This window comes from Oreochromis aureus, linkage group 23, assembly GCF_013358895.1.
Source record: "Oreochromis aureus strain Israel breed Guangdong linkage group 23, ZZ_aureus, whole genome shotgun sequence".
Classification (NCBI taxonomy): Eukaryota; Metazoa; Chordata; class Actinopteri; order Cichliformes; family Cichlidae; genus Oreochromis; species Oreochromis aureus.
This window is the reverse complement of record NC_052963.1, coordinates 12,473,211-12,495,832: the sequence shown is the minus strand read 5'-3', so window position 1 is coordinate 12,495,832 and position 22,622 is coordinate 12,473,211. Positions and strand designations below refer to the sequence as shown.

Sequence of the window (22,622 nt, the reverse complement as noted above, 5' to 3'; positions counted from 1 at the left end):
ATTTACCTCTGTTTCCATGGCACAGCAGGGAACACAAACTCCAACAAGCTACTCTTATCTTTTTTTAATAACAATAATAATAAAGTAAAAAAATGTTACCAAAGAAACAAAAACTGACATGGCTTAAGAAAAAAGATGGATGAACTGTTCATTTTTTTCCACTTCCAGTTCTGTGCTTTTTGAATATATAACCCAAATTGTTTTTCAGAATAACCTGATAATGAAGATTAATATGAAGAGAATACCTGATTAGGTTTGGAAATCAGGCTCAGTCAGGGGGGGAAAAATAAAGATACATTTGATTAGTATTGTGAAGGCACTTGCACTGGCTTTTCTAACTTCGTAGGGTTCAAGGTCACATATAAATAGTTCTCCAAATAATGCAGAGTGACTCCTGTAGATCATTTTTTCACTACCTACAGTGAAGAAAAGTGGATCTCTATAGTGACACACTCCACCAGGCCCTCAAATATTCCTCTGAGCATGTGCAACTTGTTAAAAAAAAATTGCCTTAATCATTCTCTAATTGCACTTTTGATGTGCATGCAAACAAGCTTTAATTATGTCACAGATGAAAAAAAAAAAGCAGCAGCTATAATGTTTGCAACTAAACTTGGTGCTCATTGACAATCAGAAGCAGACCAGATTTCCTTCAGGGATATTCAAGGGGCTGCCGTTACCTGGAGCAGGTAATTCACCTGCAGTAAGGCAGCACACGGGAGCCAATTAACTGATGATGGAGTAACAGACAGGGTGGGAGCAATGTCCTTGCGGCCTTTTTCCTGGCTCTCGTGTAAATGAAACCATCCAAATGTCCCCAACAAAGAATCTCTCAAAGAGTTTTAATCTCTATCAGCTGTCAGGTGAGCCCTCAGTATGTGACAAAGTCCCTCTCCCTCACTGCCGCAAAATCAATAAATGAATAGATCAGAAAATAGCACAAAGTGCATTCACTGACAGGATATTATTATTTGTTCAATGGGAAATATTTCTGTCAATTCTTTTGATGTGATTTCTCAAAGAATTCCACTCCTGGATTTAAATGTGCTCATCCATGTGTGTGTGTGTGTGTGTGTGTGTGTGTGTGTGTGTGTGTGTGTGTGTGTGTGTGTGTGTGTGTGGAAGCATTAAAAAAAAGAAAAAAAAAGCAGAGAGAGATTTCACAGTGAGCGCTAAACAGATCACACAAGCCACTTAACAGCACTATACCCAACTGGTACGAGGGAGCAAGAGAGGAAAATCCAGCCGTGCCAACATGCCAATATAGTTTAGCAGCTCGCTGAGAGGCGGGCAGCACCTGACAGATGCCACTTGGGAGCATAATCCCAGAGGGATGAAAAGATCCTGCACATGATGGGAAGCCAGGGAAGCAGGAGGAGACCGGAATACCTAACAACAAATTGAAATGTTAATGTTATCTGTCTGTTATGTGTTCTTTCTTTTTTCTATTTTATGGCTTCGGAGCTACCACATGGGCCCAAAAATGGATTCAAATGCAAAGAAATTACACTCCTTTTAGCTCCTGTTGATTAACTATTTGAATTCTTTCTCAACTGGGTTTCAGATGCTTACATTTAATCTGAATATCTTTCAGTTTTGGACTGTGAGTAGTCAGCTCAGGAAAACTGTGATGGGCTTTTTTTATTACATTTTTCTGACCAAATAATTAATAGACGCAGTAATGTGCAGATTATGATTATTTGTGGAAGCCCTAATAAAACGTGACTTACGTGTATTTGTAGGAATTTATGAACAGTTATCCAGAGGGAAAAAATATATATATAATAAATCTATAATAATGATCTCTGCAAAAGCAGGAGTCTGGAAGAAGATCTGGGGCCTACTGCAGCAGGCCTGCCGCTGCTTTACAGTGACAGCGTCGTCCTTATCATTATTATTATTATTATTATTAGACCTCATTAGTTTATTAAAATGCTTTCATTAAGAGCCTCTAACATTTCCAACGTTTATTATGGGATTACTGTAGTTTTTGTTTTCTGCCCTCCCTCCTCCTCCTCTTTTTCCTCTCGTGCGTGCTCGCCACGGGAGCGCCGGTGAAACAAACAAAAGATGCCGCTTTGAATGGCACGTGCTCCGGGCGTCAGTCACCTGTTTCCTAGCAACGGGCACAACAGAAAAGCACCTGTGGCTCTGAATGGGAGGCAAAAAAATGGCACGGGGGGTGGGGGTGAGCTTTTTAGGAACCATTTAGGTTAAATGTATAATACTTAGCAAAGGATTAAATCTCAAAGCGCTGCGGCTAAACACGCAGCTGAAGGCGCTCTGCTATGTAGTTTTCACTAGCCGTAAGCAGCGAGCTAACACGTTTATATGATGCCTGTGAATCTGTTGTTATTAATTATTAATATTAGTATTATATTCATACTTGCTTGTGGAGTGAATTTGCCCTGACGGCATCTTGTTTTTATCGTAAACACTGATTAAATCAGCCTGTATGAAGCAAGAGCACGTGCGCAAAAATTAGCGGAATTAAACTGTTTGTATGTTGTGTGTTTTCTCTCTCTCTCTCTCTCTTTCACACACACACACACACACACACACACACACACACACACACATAAAAAACAGATGACAGAGGGAGTAATTTTTAGGTCTCGCGCTCCGACGTCACCAGAACCTCGAGCCCCCCCCGCATGCAAATCACGTCTGCGCTCGAGCCTCTCCATTGGCCGTCTCGCGCTCATTTAGCTGCTGTCAAAGCGCGCGGCCCGGGCACGCTCCGGTAACTTTTCCCCACTACAGCTTCAACCAAAGTAAGCTCAAACAAGCGGTTTCCATTCTTCTCTGCGCTCGTGGATGACAGAGGGGGGAGAAAAAAGAGGAGGAAAAAAAAGTGGTGAAAACTGAGGAAGTGCGGGAGCAGGTTTACCTCTGAGCGGATTTCATCCCCTCTCTCTGCTTCTTTCACTCTTCATCCATCTCTCCCTCGGAGGTTTAGCTGCTGCGCGCGGGCCAGCCTGAATGTTTCTTCGTGTTTGACTGGTGTCCCACAAAGACGAGGTGAATGTACAGCATCATGATGGAAACGGACTTACATTCCCCCGTGGTGCCCCAGACCAACCCGTCCAACCCGGGGGGACACGCGGGAGGCGGAGGCGGGGGGGCCGGAGGCAAAGTCCCACAGGAGAGGATCAAGAGACCCATGAACGCCTTCATGGTGTGGTCCCGGGGTCAGCGGAGGAAAATGGCACAGGAGAACCCCAAGATGCACAACTCGGAGATCAGCAAGCGGCTGGGCGCGGAGTGGAAAGTGATGACGGAGGCGGAGAAGAGGCCGTTCATCGACGAGGCGAAGCGGCTCCGGGCCATGCACATGAAGGAACACCCGGACTACAAGTACCGGCCGCGGAGAAAGACCAAGACGCTACTGAAGAAGGACAAATACTCGCTGGCCGGCGGGCTCCTCGGCTCCTCAGCGGCTGTGGGGATGGGCGGCGGGCAGCGGCTGGAGAGCCCCGGAGGGGGGCACGCGGGGGCAAACGCGGGCTACGCCACGCACGTGAACGGCTGGGCCAACGGCGCGTACTCGGGCCAGGTGGCGGCGGCAGCGGCGGCGGCTCATGCCATGATGCAGGAGGCGCAGCTGGCATACACGCAACACCCGGGCACCGGGGCTCACCCGCACCACCCGCACCCGCACCATCACCCGCACCACCATCCGCACAACCCGCAGCCCGTGCACAGGTACGACATGAGCGCCTTATCTTACAGCCCCATCTCAAACTCTCAGAGCTACATGAGCGCGTCTCCGCCGGGCTACGGTGGCATCACCGGCTACACCCACCAGCACCAAAGCTCCGGCGTGTCTCCGGTGTCCGGGGCCATCGGCGGCACTTTGGGGTCTCTCGTGAAATCTGAGCCGAGCGTCAGCCCGCCGGTGTCCACCGCGCGCGCACCGCCGCCGTGCCCCACGGGGGACCTGCGGGACATGATCAGCATGTATCTGCCGACCGGCGAGGTGGCGGGGGACTCCTCCGTTCAGAGCAGACTGCACGTGCTCCACCCGCAGCACTACCAGAGCAGCGGCTCCACTCCGGTAAACGGGACGGTTCCTCTGACCCACATTTAAACCCCCCCACGTCCTGCAAGCACCACAAACCACAACCAAATATTTACACTCTAGATGTGGGCGCGAGCTGCTGATGAATTGTAAATTATAGGCGGTTATAGCCATAAAAATGCAATCACTTTGAACAAACTTTTTTTTTTATCGTTATTATTTTTTTTATTTTCTTTCAGTGATGGATCCTTCTGTCTGTCCGAGTTTAAAGGAAAGCGCATCCGGTTTACTATCGCTCTCTGGAACAGAGCATGCCAAGTGTTTTTTTGTTTTTCGTTTTTTTTGACACGATTTAAATTATAATCCGTGAAGTGCTGGTGCGATTTGAAGGTTATTTTTTCCTGACTTTTCTGTGGAATTAAAGGCACCAGCGGTGTGTTTAAGGGATCCATAAAAGCTGTCCGAAAAATGAGCGGAGGGCGGGAAAGGAAGATGTGTTGGAGAAGAAGACTAAGAAGAAGAAAAAAGTTTCTAGGCTGCAGTTTTTAAAATTGATTTCCAGTTTTAATGCTTGTAAACATGTGAGTCAGTCGGTGTAATTTGAATTTTGTTTTTGTTGTTGTAAAATCTTGTAAATTGTGAATAAATAGGCCTACTGAAAACGCTTTTATGCAATTGTACATAATTTACAAAAATGCCGCAATTTTTTTTTCTTTTGTGGGAGGGGGCGGGGTTAAAAAGGAAACGTATATGCGCCGAGTTTAATAAATTTTAAAGAATTTCTTCTGTCTTGGAGAAAGCTCGTGGTGTGTTTAATGTCTGCATATATAAACTGCTCTGAGAATTCCTGGTTATCTACATCGGCTGTATTGTTAGGATATAACGACACATGCTCGTCCTTGTATCGCTGGATTAACGTTAAAGTCGCCGCGAATAGACGGGGAAAAAACAAATCTGGTCAAAAAATGCACAAAACTAGAAATAAATAATAATTAATACGCTGCACGCAAGTGTGTTTCCTAACCACAGAGGTGACTTTGATAATAGTATGCCGTTAATAGATGATTTCTGCTCTGATAAAAACATGATCGGGTTTTGCTCTTCATTCTGATCGAGCCTTTTTTTATGTATTTATGTTTTATTGATACAGTGGAAAAAACGGTAATTACCCGCCATTAAAATCTTAACATCACTCTTTACATTACATGATTACATTGTAACTCTTTTCATCATCATTATTAAGATGACGGAGGCATCTGAGAACAGATTCATTGGTGTATATGCAGATTTTTTTTAATCGTCTTTGTTGTTTGTTTGTTTATATTTGGGGTTTTCTGCACTAGATTTTTTTTAAAGCATTTGAAATAATAAACACTCAGGTGCTGACAACATACGATCCTATATTTTGTAATCTGATAATTTATCTGTAAGAGTGCAGTCGGTGGTTAAAATATAGATAAAAATTGACAACATTTTTAGCCAAACACTGTCCTAATACTCCAGATTTTTTTTATTTTTTCTTAAATATAAACTGTGCCTTTATTATTCAATATCCATGTTTAATACTGTCCCTCATGTGATTTACATCCATAGATAGATACAAAGCTTTATTTTAAGATAAGATAAGATAAGATATACCTTTATTAGTCCCACAAGGGGAAATTTTATTTCCATTTTGAGAAATTGTTTCATGTTGTTGTTGTTTATTTTTCAGTAACTCTTACATCCAAATTCTAAAAACACACGTAGGATATGTATTTGAAAACATTACTCATAAAATAGCCTCGGTGTGTGCGTTTGTGGAAGTCATGTCCAGCTAAAATATACCCTTCTTTAGAATGAGAGGACCTTTTTGTCTCCATCATCAGTTTGACCAACCTGATCTTACTTGATCATTTAAAACTTACTTTATAATGTGCATCTGGCTTCTTTAATGATTGTACTTATAGGCCAAGAAAAATTATTATTATAATAATAATTTTTAAATGTTTGTTTGCTTTTGTTTTTCCCCTTCAGTCTTATTTACTGCAGGGTCATGACCTCAGCAATCTAAAGAAAATCCAATAACGCAAGTATCCGATAGTCAGTGCACTACCAATTCACCCAGTGGCCTCACTCAGGCCCACTTCAACGCTCGCTTTCACCTGGGTGCTTTTACTCTACTGCCGGCCCTCAAATCTTACCCCATTCCATGACCTCCAGCATCAAATACCTCCATCTGTATGTGCAATTGTCACGGCTGTTACATTATTTCCTTCTTTAAATTTGATGGCTGAATCAGTTGAGGCCCCCGGGTTAGGAAGCGAGCAATGAATGAGGGCAGGAGGAGGTAGGGAGGGAGAAGGCGAGGAGAGGAGAGGAGGTTTTTGTGTTGCAGGAGAATGGGGGATTAGTCCTGGTGTAAGCCGGGGCAACCCGGGGGTCACCCCCAACAAAAAGCCCGGCAAACAACACCCGTGGTTTTATCAGACTAATTCCCACTCGGGTCTGAACTCAAAAGCGAGAGGGCAGCATGGATGCATGTCACATCTAGTAAAGATGATTCCAGCAGGTATTTAATATGCACACAGTTGGTCTTATATAATTTTTTCCTTTCCCTATATAAAATGCCAGGTTTGTTTGGCTCTGTCTTTGCTCTCTGATATTAAAAAAGCTGCTAACATTTCGATAAGCTATGACAGACTTTTATCATCAGGATTTATTTTTAATGCAGGAAAACAGCCCATCAATCAAAGAGGGGGTCATTTAGGAGCTCACAAGAGACTACTTGGATTATTTTCAACAAAAGGTTAAAACAAGAAAAAACAAAATGAACTAGTTAGCAGAAAGCTCTAACAGGTCAGTGGATGTTTCAACATGGACTCTGATCCAAGCAGGCCGGGAAAAGTTTAAAACTAAGACCGTGTTAAAAACAGACAGCAGAATAAAAAATGCTCTTCAGACATCACACAGGTGTCACGTTGTGGGTGGGACTCCATGCAAGCGTCCACAGCTAAACGCAAGACTCCAGATTCTGACTGAGCTCAGGTCATGTGTCCTAACACAGACAGCTCAAAGTACCTAACTTTAAGGTAAGTTCTTTTTAAATACATACAGTAAATACAGAAGCTAAAATACAAAACAGCAAACTACAATCCATAAGAACAAAATGATTTATAAATGCAATGATGTACATTAAAGAGATTTTTATGAGTTTTGACACAGCCCAACTGACGTCAGGTACAGATGTACTTTTTCCTTGTTACTTTAGAATACTTCCTGTTACATTTATAAACCCCATTCCCCATTTGTTCGTGTTCTTGTTCATGGAGTTTACAACATTATCGGCCAGATGCTGAGGCTGTAAAAGACTTGCAAATCAGGCTTCGTGCTGCATGAAATGAAGCGCTACTAAAAAAGAGCATCGTGCAGTCTTTGCAAAAACGCCAAGTTTGAGCAGGAAGTTAACTTCACTTCCTTCTCAGCTCTTCTACGCATTTCTAAAGCATGGCTTCCTGTGGAAGAACGGGGATTAAAAAATAAAGATAATTTAAACAAAAAAAAAGTGAAGAGATATTTGACTATTTAATTATCACTCATCAAAAACTTGTTTCTGCAGGATATTATTATTTGTTCATTGTGATAAAAGGTGAGATGATTGCCTCTGAATACCGCTCTGATTGGACTTTTTGATCGCAAATGTCTTAATATGATGATAGGGAAATGGCAGAGGGGAAAGTGGAGGATTCTGCCGCAGCTATTCTGATTGATTTGCTAAACCTCGAGGTATGATGGGAGCGTTTCCTCCACAAAGTGTAAGAGAAAGGGAGTGAGTAATTACTATTATCAGAGAAGTGGGACTCAAATGATCAGGCTTATCCTCGGGTCCTGATGTGACGTGAAACCCAGGTAAGATGAAAATACACCCGAGTGACACTTGTCTAGATACGCCACGCAAAAAGGCATCAATCAGCGCATGCATCAGTCAGAAGTGCAGCTCGGTCTGGTCCACACTGTGCTATACGCAGCAGCTTCTACCATCAGGGGAGGCTGAGGGCTGGACCTGTGCAGCCGCACATCCACAGTCATGTGTCTGCAGGTCTTCCTCCTCTCCTCATGTTCAGCTTGGCACATGTTTGGACACCACTGCTTTGGCACGTCCCACTCCATAACCCCGTGCACCCGCTTCCCCTCCCCTTCCCCAATCCATTCCATGTGCTCCTGGTGTCCTGAACGTGGATAATCAGCGTCAGTTTATCACGCCTCCGCATATTTCCCTCCCTCTCCTCCTATAAAAACCCTCACCTCTGTCGTTGGACCCGGTTCTGTCATGGGAGATTACGGGGGACCGATTGCACAAGACTGAATGTGGCGCGAGGAGATTAGCCGGGGACGCCATAGAAAATAGCAACGGGGCCAACAGATTCCTCGCGAGGGGGCCTTATCGTGCAATTACACGTTGACACGTTTTAACCATTTTTCAGCCTCTTAATCCGAGCATCCCCCCGCCCCCCCTTTCCTCCCCCTCCTCTTTTCCAAAAGCAGACCTATTGGTGCTGAGGGAGCCTCGCTGCTCTCTGTCTGACTCTCTCCATCAGTCTCTGCTGCCGTCTAAAAAGTCTGCCTCATTTGCTCTCTTTATCAGCTTCTGTCGACGTTCCAAAATCTTTCAAAAGAAGAGGGGAAAAAATACGGATGAACACAACGTTATCTTTTTTCTCAATTGGAAAAAAGACTTTTAAGATAAATTAGACCCCCAAAAAAGTTAACTCCTTTGGAAGAGATATAAGAAGATCAGTAACATCTAAGATCGAAACTGGACAGAAAAAGTCTAATTTTGTCAGCCTGGAGGCAAGAATCAAAAGTCCCAATGAGTATGAACAGTTTTTCTGTCCATATTCACGTTTGTTTTTAAAAATTAATTGATGCTCTGCTCTGGATAATTGCTCTTGTTTTGGTTTTTCTGAGACTGATTCGCAATGTGAGGATCTAATTGTACCCAAAGTTGGAGCACAAACTGGACTATGGTTATTTTAGTAATGTGAAAAGCAGATACTGAACACATTAGCTTAAATTCCACATCAAAAAACACCAGCTTCTTGTATGTTCTCTATTTTAGAGTGCAGGTCCATGTTAAGCTGGTTGGGATAGTTAGATATTTAAATATTTTCCCCACTGCTCACCCTTACCTTTTTTCTGTTATTTGGAATATATGTAAGATATTTAAAGCTTTTAAATATGCATTAAAACTGGCTTCTCACACACACTGATCAGCTTTTTATTAACCTGGTTTAGTTGCCTCTGAATGTTTGCAGATTCACCCACAGACCATTTCCATGATATGATTGAATTGAGCTGTTTTCTTTATGTCCCTTTTCTGTTTATTCCAAGCAAACATGGTCCGAGGTAAAGGTCAATATAAAGGCAGTCTCTCACAGGCAAACTGTGCACAAATGCACAATTTAAAAAAAAACAATATATGAGGAACAGGAAGGTTAGGTTTTTACATTTTAAAAAAAACAAAAGAAAAAAAACCTGAGGGCAAAGCAAGTGACACAAATAATAGATTTTAAAGCACAAGTCCTGGCGTCTATAGTCTAAAAGTAGCATTTTGGCTAATATGAAGATGACCTCAGTTAAAGTTAATGTGAAAAAAAAAGAATTCCATTATAAATCTCCCTGCACTTTTTATAGTGGAGCAGCTGCCTGGAGGCATTTTAAACAAGTCACCAGGCATCAAACAGACTGTGTGGTGTCTCGTTCCCCACCGCTTCTCAATTCAATTAGAGCCTTTCATGACAATCAATTAGGGAGTACCCCCTAGATCTCCCTGGGGACCTATAATCATCACTCGTCGTCTGGACGCTTCAGTATAAAGTAACAGGGCCACTGGGAACTGCAAGGAGACAGTCTGCGGTTTATTTCAGGGTATTTTACTTCATATTATCCTGTGTTTGTTTTTTTCCCCTTTCTCACTGGCTGTGTGTGTTAAATGTAGATTTTCCCCCTGTAAGTTTTACCCGCCTGCGCCATTTTCCAGCATATTAGGGGTTTACTAGGAAGGCTTTACTGCCTGTCTTTTTATACTTCTTGTCTTTTTTTGTTTGTTTTAATAGTTCTTCCAGCTTTCACTCATAGCCAAAAGGTTAAACCACAGCTTCCTGAAACGCTGTTCTTAAAACAGAAACCATGAAGTACTTAATGATGGCAAAATTCTCCGCTGCGGGTCTTACCTTGCTTCATAATGGAGTAATTAGATGACTAATGATGTCTTGAGTTTTCATCCAAAACCATACGCTCCTGCTGTAGCTAAATATAATTTTCTACTCTGCTATATCCTCTGCTGTCTTATACTTCTAATCTGTGATGCACTTAGAGATAAATATTTTACATATATTTTTCACTTTAACACACATACACACACACACACACACACACACACACACATATAAATCATATGATCACAGGTTTTTGAGTCAAACAAACACACACACATCCCATAAATGTCTGTCTGTTCAGGATTAGTTAGATTTTTTCTCTACAGCAGAGATGTCTTTCTGAGGGCATTTTAATCTAGATGCTTTTCTTTCATATTTTCATTACTTTGGTGGGGAAATTGCTCCAGAACTGCTCGAGTATGTAACTAAATAGATGATTATACAAAGACACTGGTATTGGTAACAATATACTATAAAAATACCATCATTGTAGATATATTTTGGTAGTCTCCACTTCCTAATTCTCACCTATCAGACAATGATGGAGTGAAATAGACTGTTTATTACATCATCGATCATTATTAGATGCCCTTATTGAACATACAGTAAAATGCATTAAACTGGGAGCTGTCCAGGTGCTGAAATGAGCCAGTAGTGAGATTGCTTACCACAACTACCACATCTCTATTTATTGGCCCTTTTAAAGTTTGCTAAACCAGACTCATGTTTGCTAACACTATAAAGATTGTTACTGTCCCGCGATGGCCTTGTCTATGTTTCAAAACACCAGCAATTTACTTGCACACAGTTTTAAACCTGTTGTGGTCTTCTTCCGAAGGAAATGTCACAATTTTGAGCCACTGAACAACAACGCAAAATGTTTGCAAGTGGCTGTTTAAAGGCCTTAAATGAAGCAGCGAGTGTTCTTTGAGAAAAACAAAACACTGGTCGAAAGAAGGCAAAGAAAAGCTTCAGGCTATCTACCTTTAACCAATTATAAATGCAGGAGCAAAAGTGAGGTCTCTTCAAGCCAATTACCTCAAACACCAAGGTGCTTTTCCTGGAGGGTTAAAGCACTTTAGTGCGGAAAGAAAAACGCAGGTGAGAGAAGAGGAAGGAATGGAAGAGAGCAGGAAAACGCTAACATGATTACAACTGTAGCTCGGGCTCAGGTAATCACTGGAGTTAAAAGGTCTCCTGCCAGCCCAGAAGCCAATGAAACACTCTCTCTTCCTTTCACCTCTGCAGAGGGGAACTCTGTCATTTGCAGATTGCAGGTGAGATCTGGTTCAAATCTCGCCACATTTCCACCAAACCGGGTGCCAAACACACTAGTGAATTAGCGCCATTCATCAGCAGCAGTTCCATAATTATCTGGTGTAGTTTGACATGGGGAGAACTCTGTGTGCATGTGTGTGCATCTGTGTGTGTTTATATCTTATTAATCTGCATTTTTAACACATTCAGGCTGAATGTTTTGTTTTTTTTTAATTTAAGATTCAGACCTTCAAAACTGAAAAAAAAAAAAATATTTACTGTTAGACGTGTCTAAGCAGGAGCCTTCAATGCTGACTGTGTTCCACCCATGTTTATGTCCTCGGCTGTGGACAAGGCTGAGCTCTGATTTTTGCTTCATCCTAACTACCAGCTTTCATTTTAATGAGTAAAATAACCGAACCTCGTGTCTGCAAACAACAGACCCTGCAAACATAATACAAAGTATTTTGGTATACTTGTATGACAACTATCCTTTTATAGACAAGACATGCAGACACGTACATCTCTCATTAAACACAGTGGTTTACAGAATACCAACAGACTCCCTCATGTTGCTGATAGACAGGTGTATCCATACAAGAAGCTGCAAAACTTTACAGGTAAAGGAACAAAATGAAGGTTACTTTGAAGATGGGCGTGGTTCTGACTCAAAAGTACTGCGTGTTAGTAATGATTATCTCACATTACTTGGCAAGTGTCACCATATGTCTGAATGTGTCGTGTATTCAGCTCTAGTTTCCTCCACTGAGGGAGTTGTGCTTTTGGTGGCATTTGACTGTGTGCATGTCATTCTGTCTGTAAACATCCTGTGTTATATCGTTAAAGAAAGTATGATCAAGAGAAAGAGAGTGAGCTACCTAATTAGAAATATGCTGTAGCATAATATAATATAATAAGTTATTCATGCCCAGTTATGTGCAAATCAATCGTAATGTCACATAATCTTATGTATAACCAAAGTAAAGATCTGTCATGCTAAACCTTATCCGATTTTTGCTGTTTCACTGCTTGTTTTTTCCACATTAATTGTGTTTGATTGTTCTTCCAGGTAAATGGAGTTGTGCTAGAAACCCTAACTGTTACAATGCACGGTGATGCAGTTACAGGAACACACACAACCTTATTGGGGGAAAAAGGGAACCATTATCTACCTGAAATTAACAAAATGCACATATTTGATCAGTGTTGTGAACACTTTAAAGTAATATAAAACGTGTGACTTATAGACTAACACACCAGAGCACAATCCTCTTTTTTCCCCCTAAAAAGGCCTAAATAAGTCACCTCCCCAAACTGGACTGTGAATAGAAGGAGTGTGCGTACATATGTGTGTAAGTGATTGTGCAGCCTCTACAGGCAGTTCATGCACTCATTATAACATGGTGACCCACAGTAGCCAAGGTAAGACACAGGGCAGAGAGCCATTAGTCGCACTACTTAGGCTGTCTGTCAGAGCAGTGTGTGTGTGTGTGTGTGTGTGTGTGCGCTACAGAGAGGGAAAAGAGGCAGAGCACCAAGCCTCACTGCATCCAAACTGCATCAGTTCTTCAGTTCTGTTAAATGCTGCCACTCTGCACATGAATGATTTGATCTTTTTTCAGCATGTGTACAGCTGAAACATCCTAAAGACTTTGACTTTTTATTTGACTTTAAATCAGTAGTGACATTAGGGATGTTACAGTCTCACTTCAACGTATGCACTTAAACGTAAACTCCTTATGAAAAAGCGTGTTTATATCACTGCTGATGGCAGACCATTTATTTAAAATGTTAACATTCTATTTTACTGATGGGACACAGAACACGTTAGCTACCATGACATCATCCATTGGTTTTTGAAGTCTTGTTTTGAAGCCTCAATATAAGTTTCAACCATCTCCATCTTGGTTTCAAAAAAAGGTTGATGGAAAAAAAAGAACGGCTTGTTAGCCAATGAGCATGCGATTTTATTCCGCAGACAGTGCTCCATTTTCCAACGTGGTATCACGAACATTCACAAAATAAACGTATTTTAATTCAATATGATCTAAAGCGAGTGACTGAGTCCTTAAACTCAGCAGGAAAGTGTTTATCCAGTCACAAAGCTGCTTTCCTGTAGACTTCCATAGGACCGGAAGTACTTTTACAACCACAGCTATCACCACCTGGTGGCCATCAGACATAATGAAGGCTTGTTCTGTGAAATATTTTGGAAGACACCAGCCTGTGAACCTATATATTAAGTAGCCAACCTGGCTAATGATGAGAAGGCGCACTTTATCATTAGTTTGCAGTTTGTCGCATTTCAAATCTCAACTAACACTAACATCTGATTCACGGTCACTTTAAACAATGTTCCCAGTTTATTACAGCTCTGCTCATAGTTCAGACCAACAGTTATGTTAACATAACAGGGATGAAACAAGTCTAAAGAAACTGTGGAGCCTGGGTCTTAAAAACCAATTACTCTGAAGGTCAAACTCAAAGGTGAATAAAATCTACGCAGTAATATTTCACATGTTTCTCACGTATCTGCAACTGCAACTTTGTAATTACAACCTTATTATAGCTGACAGGGATGCTTACTAACACAATCAAAATAAGACCCAAACTGTAAAATGATCATTATTGCCAAATTAAAGGATTTAATGCATTTTTTGTTTGTTTATTTGTTTTTTTTATATTAGCTGTTTTATTAAAGCTGTTTACTTTGCAGTTCTTGGTGCCATTAGAGAGTGTCTCTGCTCAGAAAGATTAAGTATAAAACACCCTACTGTTTATCTACCCAGCAGTGTGTGATGTCGCTTACTAAAAACTCTCCAAAGAGGGGAAAAAATGTTACTCTACCTCTGTTACGGTAGAGGAATGACTTTTTTGAATTCTAACTTTTAATTCGTGATACTGCGAGTGAACATTTCCCTCCAGTGTCCATGCAGACTTTATCATCTGGGGCAATGCAACGCTACATGTTCATAATCAGTAGCAGAGAGTGCGTATGTGTGTGTGTGTGTGTGTGTGTGTGTGTGTGTGTGTGTGTGTGTGTGTGTGTGTGTGTGTGTGTGCGTTTGGGTAAAACAATATGCTAATCTCTGGCGTGGAGTGGAGGGATTTGCTGTATAAAGAGCGAGAGAGAGACAGGGAAAGAGAGGGGAGCATGCTTGTTAGCGATAGCCTGGCTGAAGTTTCCTACACACACCCACCTCCCTGATCCACTTATGTAGGCCTTCTAGTGTGTGTGTGTGTGTGTGTGTGTGTGTGTGTGTGTGTGTGTGTGTGTGTGAGAGAGTGAGAGAATAATCTGTCAGAATATGTGGTGTCATCCATACATGCTTTTCCTATTTGTGTCATTTGTGGATGTTGCATATTGAATATTGATATTGTTGTCTTTGCTGCGATTGTGAGCGTGTGTGTGTGTGTGTGTGTGTGTGTGTGTGTGTGTGTGTGTGTGTGTGTGTGTGTGTGTGTGTGTGTGTGTGTGTGTGTGTGTGTGTGTGTGTGTGTTTGTGTGAGTGCAGGGGGATGATCTGTGTTGGCAGCCAGTAGTTATGGACTCAGATTAAACATGGAGAGGGATTCAGTCTGAGGGTATTTACAGATTCTCATTATAGCCTCAGAATCCGAGTGTGTGCAAACACACACTCACACACACACTAATCTTATCACCTATATAGCTTAATCTGTTTACTGTGATTAGACCAAATTTGAACATAGCATATTTTCACTTTAACCTGGCTTATTTGCTTGAGGTTTGAATGTACATGAAAATACACTGAATTTAGAAGGTAAAACCATATTTATAAATGTAATAGTAGCGCAGTGCCTAACGGGGTGTACCTCTGTCCAGCCCTGTGCTAAACAAGAAAAGCTGATTCCTCAGTTTCTACTATACATGATGTTTCTTTATGACGTGCACACTTGAACTGACCTATGAACTGACCTGACTGGGGCGATCGTGGCTCAAGAGTTGGGAGTTCGCCTTGTAATCGGAAGGTTGCCGGTTCTTGGACAGTCTCGGTCGTTGTGTCCTTGGGCAAGACACTTCACCCGTTGGTGGTGGTCAGAGGGCCCGGTGGCACCAGTGTCCGGCAGCCTCGCCTCTGTCAGTGCGCCCCAGGGTGGCTGCGGCTACAATGTAGCTTGCCATCACCAGTGTGTGAATGTGTGTGTGAATGGGTGGATGTCTGGTTGTGTAAAGCGCTTTGGGGTCCTTAGGGACTACTAAAGCGCTATACAAATACAGGCCATTTACCATTTACCATGAACTGAGGTAAGTCTGGGAAGTATGTACAGTATGAATACAAATAATATACAGAGAAAACCCAACAATCATATGACCCCCGATGAGCAAGCACTTTGGCAACAGTGGGAAGGAAAAACACACTTTTAACAGGAAGAAGCGTCTGGCAGAACCAGGCTCAGGGAGGGGCGGGGCCATCTGCCGCAACCAGTTGGGGGTGAGAGAAGGAAGGCAGGACAAAAGACAAGCTGTGGAAGAGAGCCAGAGATTAATAACAAGTATGCTTCAATGCAGAGAGGTGCAAGGATTGTCAGTCCAGTCCTTGTATCTGACCATTTTCAGAAGAATGTTTTTGTTTGTTAAGCCATTTAACACCGACCTATGTTAGGTATAAAAAAAGGCAACTAAGGCAAAGAATGAACCAGTGATGTGTGTACAAATAACAGAAAAGTGAAAGCAAAGAAGCCACTTTATTTTGTATCACAAGGCACTTTGTTGGCCCTCAAGTTTGTCAACTGAAGATGATCACTTAAGCCTCATCAGAAAGGAGAAACAGCCAGAAAAGACTAAGGAATGCCAAGTTACACAAGTACTGGACTGAAAATTAGTGGCAACAGGACTTTTAGAAAGATTAATCCAAATTTGAAATTTCTGATTCAAATCAAATTAAATGAAATCAATCATCGATATGTGCAGAGGGTGTCAGGAGAGCGTGTGTGCAGGCCTCTGTAAAATGTGGAGGCTCTCTCACAGTATGGGGCTGTATTTCAGCCAGTGGTGTTGGGGAGCTTGTCAAAAGTAAAGGAATCCATCATCCAATACCATGTGGAAAGCAGCTGACTGACAACAGTTTCATTTTTCAGCAAGACAATGATCCCAAACACACTGCCAGTGCAGTAAAATCTGGATAGAAGAACACACGGTGGAGCACTATCAGTCATGGATTGGCCTCCCCAGAGCCGGGACCTCAACATTATTGAAGCAGTGTGGGATGTTGAGAGAGAACAGAACAAAAAGCAGAAACATCCAAAGAGCTTTGAATGTCCTTCAACAAATCTGGAGAACTATTCCTGAAGACTACTCCTAAAGAAATTACAAAAAAGCTGCCTAAGAGTTCAGCAGCTCAAGAGTTTTGCACAGTACAGTAAACAGAAATTACTGTACAATGTACAGAATACCTGTACATCTACTGTCCAAGTCCATCTTGGAAAACAGCACCTTCAGGGTATTTATAGAGCTGACGTGATGTAAATTGGCAGACTCGAAACAAACTGTGATAACAATGGAGAAAAGTTCTATGTTGATTTTAAAAATATCTTAACCTACTCACTATTTAGATCATGTCTGATCAATAAAAATAAATCATGTTTATTAAGATGTGAATGAGCACATCAAAAAGGAGCCAGTTGAGGTGGTTCGGGCATCTGACAAGGATGCCCCCTGGGCGCCTCCTGGGCAAGGTTTTCCAGGCATGTCCCACCGGGAGGAGGTCCTGGGGCAGACCCAGGACACGCTGGAGAGATTATATCTCTCGGCTGGCCTTGGAACGCCTTGGTGTTCCCCCGGATAAGCTGGAGGAGGTGGCTGGGGAGAGGGAGGTCTGGGCTTCTCTGCTTGGGCTGCTGCCCCCGCAACCCGGCCCCGGATAAGCGGAAGAAAATGGATGGATGGATGGATGGATGGATGGATGGATGGATGGATGGATGAGCAAAATACAAAAACCGGCAAGAAAATACTGCAGTGCTGATGAGGGATTATTCAACCTTGATCTAAACTTTGTGGATACACACAAAGTATGTGAACACTGCAGCATTCTTTATGTTGTGCACTTTACCCCAGACCAAACTCTTTAATCTAACCAACACGCAAAAAATAGGGAAGCTAATAAACTTGTGACTTATTCTGTTATTGCCACATCTGGTGTGTCAGGGCACCGACACCAAAGGACACCTTGTACATAAAGGGAAGGCGCAGGAGGCTTCTTGCATAACCTCATTATATCGCACGGTTTTCATGGAATAAATATTTTGAAGCAACACAGGGCTGGTAGAACAAGTTGTGCACACAACAGTGACACACTGATAAAGCTGATGGAGTTAAAGTCATATTTCAGGCGAATCTATTATTCATTCATTTGGCTCATTAGCTTCTAAATGCTCAGTAATGTTTACTGTGACTCTGCATCTGCTGTTTGCAGATGAATGAACCAACTGCTGCTCTACAGAGCCGAGGGGAGTTGGTTTTTTGTGGGTTTGTCATTACCGCGACCAGTTCTATGTAATCATTTAACCTGGACCTTATGACAGCTGATGCATCTTTTAAATATTTAAAACACAAGAATAAACTAATAGGAAGAACAAAAGCAAGACATCAAACGGCACGCCAACTCTACAGTTGTGTCAAACATCCTCATGAAGAAACTTTAGACAATGTGGCTCTTGTTTAGACACAAACTTTTTCTTGTAATTTTTTTTTTTTTTTTTTTTGTCTTTAAAGTAGACAACTTGGTCGGTGGAGATGAGAAGAAGAATTGAGGGAGTGGGGGTGATGGTGAGGGATGTGGAAGGATGAGAAAAAACAGAGGGAGGGAAAAGCAGTGCTGAAACACAACGGGAGCATCCATCCTTTAACCGGTGGGGAGTTATCGCCTAACGACAGAGCTTTTCCAAACGCTTTAAAAAGCACATTTGAAGATGTATTAGTGCATCCCTGGATCCACTTGCTGCCAATAGGGGGCTGCTCACTGGGATTTGTGCATGTCTGTGTGTATATACGTGATTTTTTTTTTGTGTGTGTGTGTGTAGCTCCCTTCAAATTCCCTTAGCGAGCGTTGCTAAGGTGCTTTAGGGATGGGATTAGCTGGAGGCTCATCACACATTCCATAACAGGAAAAAAAAAGTATGAAGGAAAAGAGAGAGAGAGACAGAAATGATGGAAAGAATTAAAGGAAGAATAGGGAGAAGAGAAGGAAGGAAGGACTGTGATTAAATAAACAAATTTAAAAGACTAGAAAAACTTTTTTTTTAAAGAAGGGAAGACGTTAAAGACAGGAAATAAAGAGGGAGGGGCAATGTGATAAGAAAATGAAGATACACATGGATAACAGACAAGAAAGGAAAGCAGACGAGAGCAAAAAGATGGAAAGATGAAAAAAATATAGAGCTACTGAATAGTTGTAGAAGGCCATGATTTTTAATGGCGAAAAATAATAAAAATTTGGAGTAAGCGAAAGAAATAACAAATGGTGAAAGTGTAAAAAGGAGGAAGGAGAAATAAAAGAAAGGAGGCGACATGGAAGGAGGTCACTGAGAAGGAAGAGAGGACAGAGTAGAGAGAGGACGGAAGAGGAGTGAAAGAGTGAGCTTGCTGACTGTTGCATCAGCGTGTTAACCGAGGGCAATATGAGGAGAATAAGCCGCATAATGAAGCGTGCAGGCAGCTGCAGAAATGTGTCCAGGAAGCCACCTTGTCTCCACTGCTGTGATGTCTGAAATCCATCAGAGGAGCCGTCTGCCAGGTTTGGCATCCTGGTTTAACACGACATTGAGATTAACGACACGCAGGCAGATGAAACCGCTAATCTTCAAGATCGTGGGTTATTTTTGGTGAGGTGCTTATGCACTGCACTTCCAAGGTCTCAGTCGCGTTTTTGCTGCGATAGCTGTTACTGCCTGTACCAATTTTTTAAAAAACAACAACAACAAAAACGCCTCCCAATGACACGACAAAATGTTTGTTACTGTAAAGTGTTTTCTGATCTGATGCTGCTATCTAAGGACAGCAAGGAATACAATGCTCAAAAAAATAAATACTCAGATCTCAATGGGAAAAATATCATGCTGAAATATTCATGAAATGAAAACTATCAACCTACAGAGGGCTGAATTCAAAGACTCAAAATGATGTGGCAGGCTAGTCCAAAATGGTGTTCCTAATGAGATGATGGATGGTGTCCTGGAGGATCTGCTCCCAGATCTGGAGCTGGGCATCACTGAGATCCTGGACAGGCTGAGGTGCAACCTGGTGGCATCAGATGAATGAAAACATAATGTCCCAGAAGTGTTGTGTTGGACTTAGGTCAGGTAAGCGTGGCAGCCAGTCAGTGGTATTAATTTTTTTTACCCTCCATGAACTGTCTGCATACCACAACATGTGTCCAGGCATTGCCGTATACCAGGAGGAACCCAGGACCCACTGCACCAGCGTAGGGTGTGCCAACTGTCCAAAGATTTTGTCCTGATGTTTAATGGCAGTCATGGTGCTGTTGCCTAGGCTATAGAGGTCTGTCCATCACTCTATGGATATGCCTCCCCAGATCATCACCACCAAACTGGTCATGCTCACTGATGTTACAGGCAGCAAAATAGTCTTTATGTCACATGTGCTTAGGGTGAACCTGCTCTCATCTGTGAAAAACACAGGGTGCCAGAATGTGACATGCCAATTCTGGTATTCGATGCCAAATGCCAGGCAGTGAGCACAGGGCCCACTAGAGGACACAGGGCTCTCAGACCACCCTCAAAAAGTGTTTCTGATTGTTTGGTCAGAGACATTCACACCAGTGTCCTGCTGGTAGTCATTTTGTAGCTCTGGCAGTGCTCATCCTGTTCCTCCTTGCATAAAGGAGCAGATACCGGTGTATCCTGCACACTCCATTCATAAAAAAGGGGAAAAAGGATAAAAGGCAAGTTGTCCCAAATTGTACAAAATGATAGCAGGTGTTATGGAGTGAGGAATCTAAATTTGACATTTTTGGTTTTAACAAAATTCAGAAAAGTAACATCAGGTTTTATGCAATATCATCTGGAAAAGCATCTTCAGCATGACGATGATCAAAAGCAAACCTGGATAGAAATAACAGACAATGGAACATTATCAGTCATGGATTGGCCTCCCCAGAGCCCGGACTTCAACATTATTAAAAGCAGTGTGGGATCATGTTGACAGAGAACAGAACAAAACATCCAAAGAAGAGCTTTGAATGTCCTTCAAGAAGCCTGGTGAACTATTCCTGAAGACTACTTAAAGACATGACAAGAAAGCTGCCTAAGAGAGTTCAGACTGTGCTGAAGAATAAAGGTGGTCTTGGCAGATATTGACTTTCAAGCTTGTCAGAATTGTTTTGCCTTTATATTCTGTATTTCCATGATTGTTTGCACATATTTAAAAATTGCTGAGATGGTGTATTTTATTCATTTTAGGGCTGTTTGTCATTTATTATTTTACTAATAAATAACAACTGTGAGCTGGAAAGAAGTTGAGTCAGTGCATCCCTACTGAGAATAAGAAGAAAAACAGCATTAGTCATGGTCCCTGAACCACTCGCTCTACAGTAAGTCCTGCACATTAAGCAGAACAGCTGCCACCCACTAAACTCCTATAATAGCCTAATGTACATGTCAAGTCTCATGTTTTACCTGTAAGACTCATATTTCAGTCCCTCTGATCACCATCTGTGATATGAAAACATCAAATTTCCACACAGACAGAGAAATACAGCATCTCTCCTGTGCCGTAAAGTTTCTTAGGTAAGAGGCTGAGAACAGGCTGCCCAATTTGCACCCACATTTAACCCTACTGTACTTCTACATCAGGAGCTACATATCCTGCTATTCAAAGTCTTTTTTTAAACTTTGTTGTTGTTGCACTTAGCAGCACTGTGGCAAGCCAACTAATGGACGAACCAATTATGACAAGTGCATGAGGGGGGGGAAAAGTTAAAAGCAGCAAAATAATAATAATGTTGATGTTTTCCTGTTTTTTGAAGTCCAAAGTCTTTTTTTCAGCTGTCTAATAAACTTCAATATTTTCAAATATCTGTTTTTCTCTTCTTTTTTTTAAGTCAATGCCAGTTATAGATTTTAGTGATTTCTTTAAAATCTATCATCTTTAGACTGTCGTGAAAACCAGCCACTCTATACATTTACTGTATTTGCAAGCGTTTGCTTGTAAAGCAGCGGGATCAATGTTGCATAGGTGTGGTCTGTCAGAGCTCGTGTTACCTGGCCCTGCAATGCAACCTGAGTTTCCTCTGTTGGACAAATTGACACAGTGAACTGAGCCGACAGGCAGCCAGATTTCCCTCTCTGTTTATCTCCATCTCACTCTATTTGTATTTACTTATCACTTTCTCTCCATCCTATTAAATAAACAGAAGTGCAAACAGTTTAACAACAAAGTTATTGAATTTTTAACATTAATGGTGTGTTAGATATTTCAAAATTTCTCATTAGGATAATTCAGCAATTAAGAGCATTTTATTCGTTCATTTTTTTTTAATCTAGAAACTTTAGATATCTTAAACTTTTCATCTATGCCCTGTGATTTGACCTCTCTTCTTTTTCTTTTAATATATTTTTTAATTTCCATCTTTCTTTCTTGCCCCAACCATCCGTTTAAGGTTTCCATGATCTCATTATGTGTCTATGAAAAGGGACAGGTAATGCAATCTGGCATGACGTGGCATGACTTATGTGTTTGTGTGTGTGTGTGTGTGTGTGTGTGTGTGTGTGTGTGTGTGTGTGTGTGTGTGTGTGTGTGTGTTGATTACCTGAAAAGCGGTCAACAGAGTCTCCATTTCACCCGCTTATCTTGTCGAGAAATAATCATCTAATCAGATGCACACACACACACATACACACACACACACTGTATGAAAATTTCTCATGCTTGCACAGCTGAATGCTTACACTCAACCAATGAGAACAGTGTTTACTTACAGCCCTTCTCTGTAAACTACCTTAAAGGGTAACTCTGCTGGTACTGAAAAGAGGAGCTTCTTCGTTGTTGAGGCACTATAATAAATATCAGTAAGCGAAATATTATTAAGTTGTCATATACTTTCATTATGAACACGAATACTAGGGGAATAGTGTGTTTATTTTGGGTTTATATAAACCCTAGGTTTTGC

General features: G+C 41.7%; 1 protein-coding gene across 1 annotated transcript; it reads left to right on the top strand.

Annotated features, from left to right (window-relative positions):
• The first annotated feature begins 2,739 nt into the window (after window positions 1-2,739).
• On the top strand, window positions 2,740-5,280 carry sox1b (SRY-box transcription factor 1b). Its single transcript, XM_031738485.2, has one exon. The coding sequence runs from the start codon at window positions 3,026-3,028 to the stop codon at window positions 4,088-4,090; it is 1,065 nt and encodes a 354-aa protein (XP_031594345.1). The 5' UTR covers window positions 2,740-3,025; the 3' UTR covers window positions 4,091-5,280.
• Window positions 5,281-22,622: the final 17,342 nt, after the last annotated feature.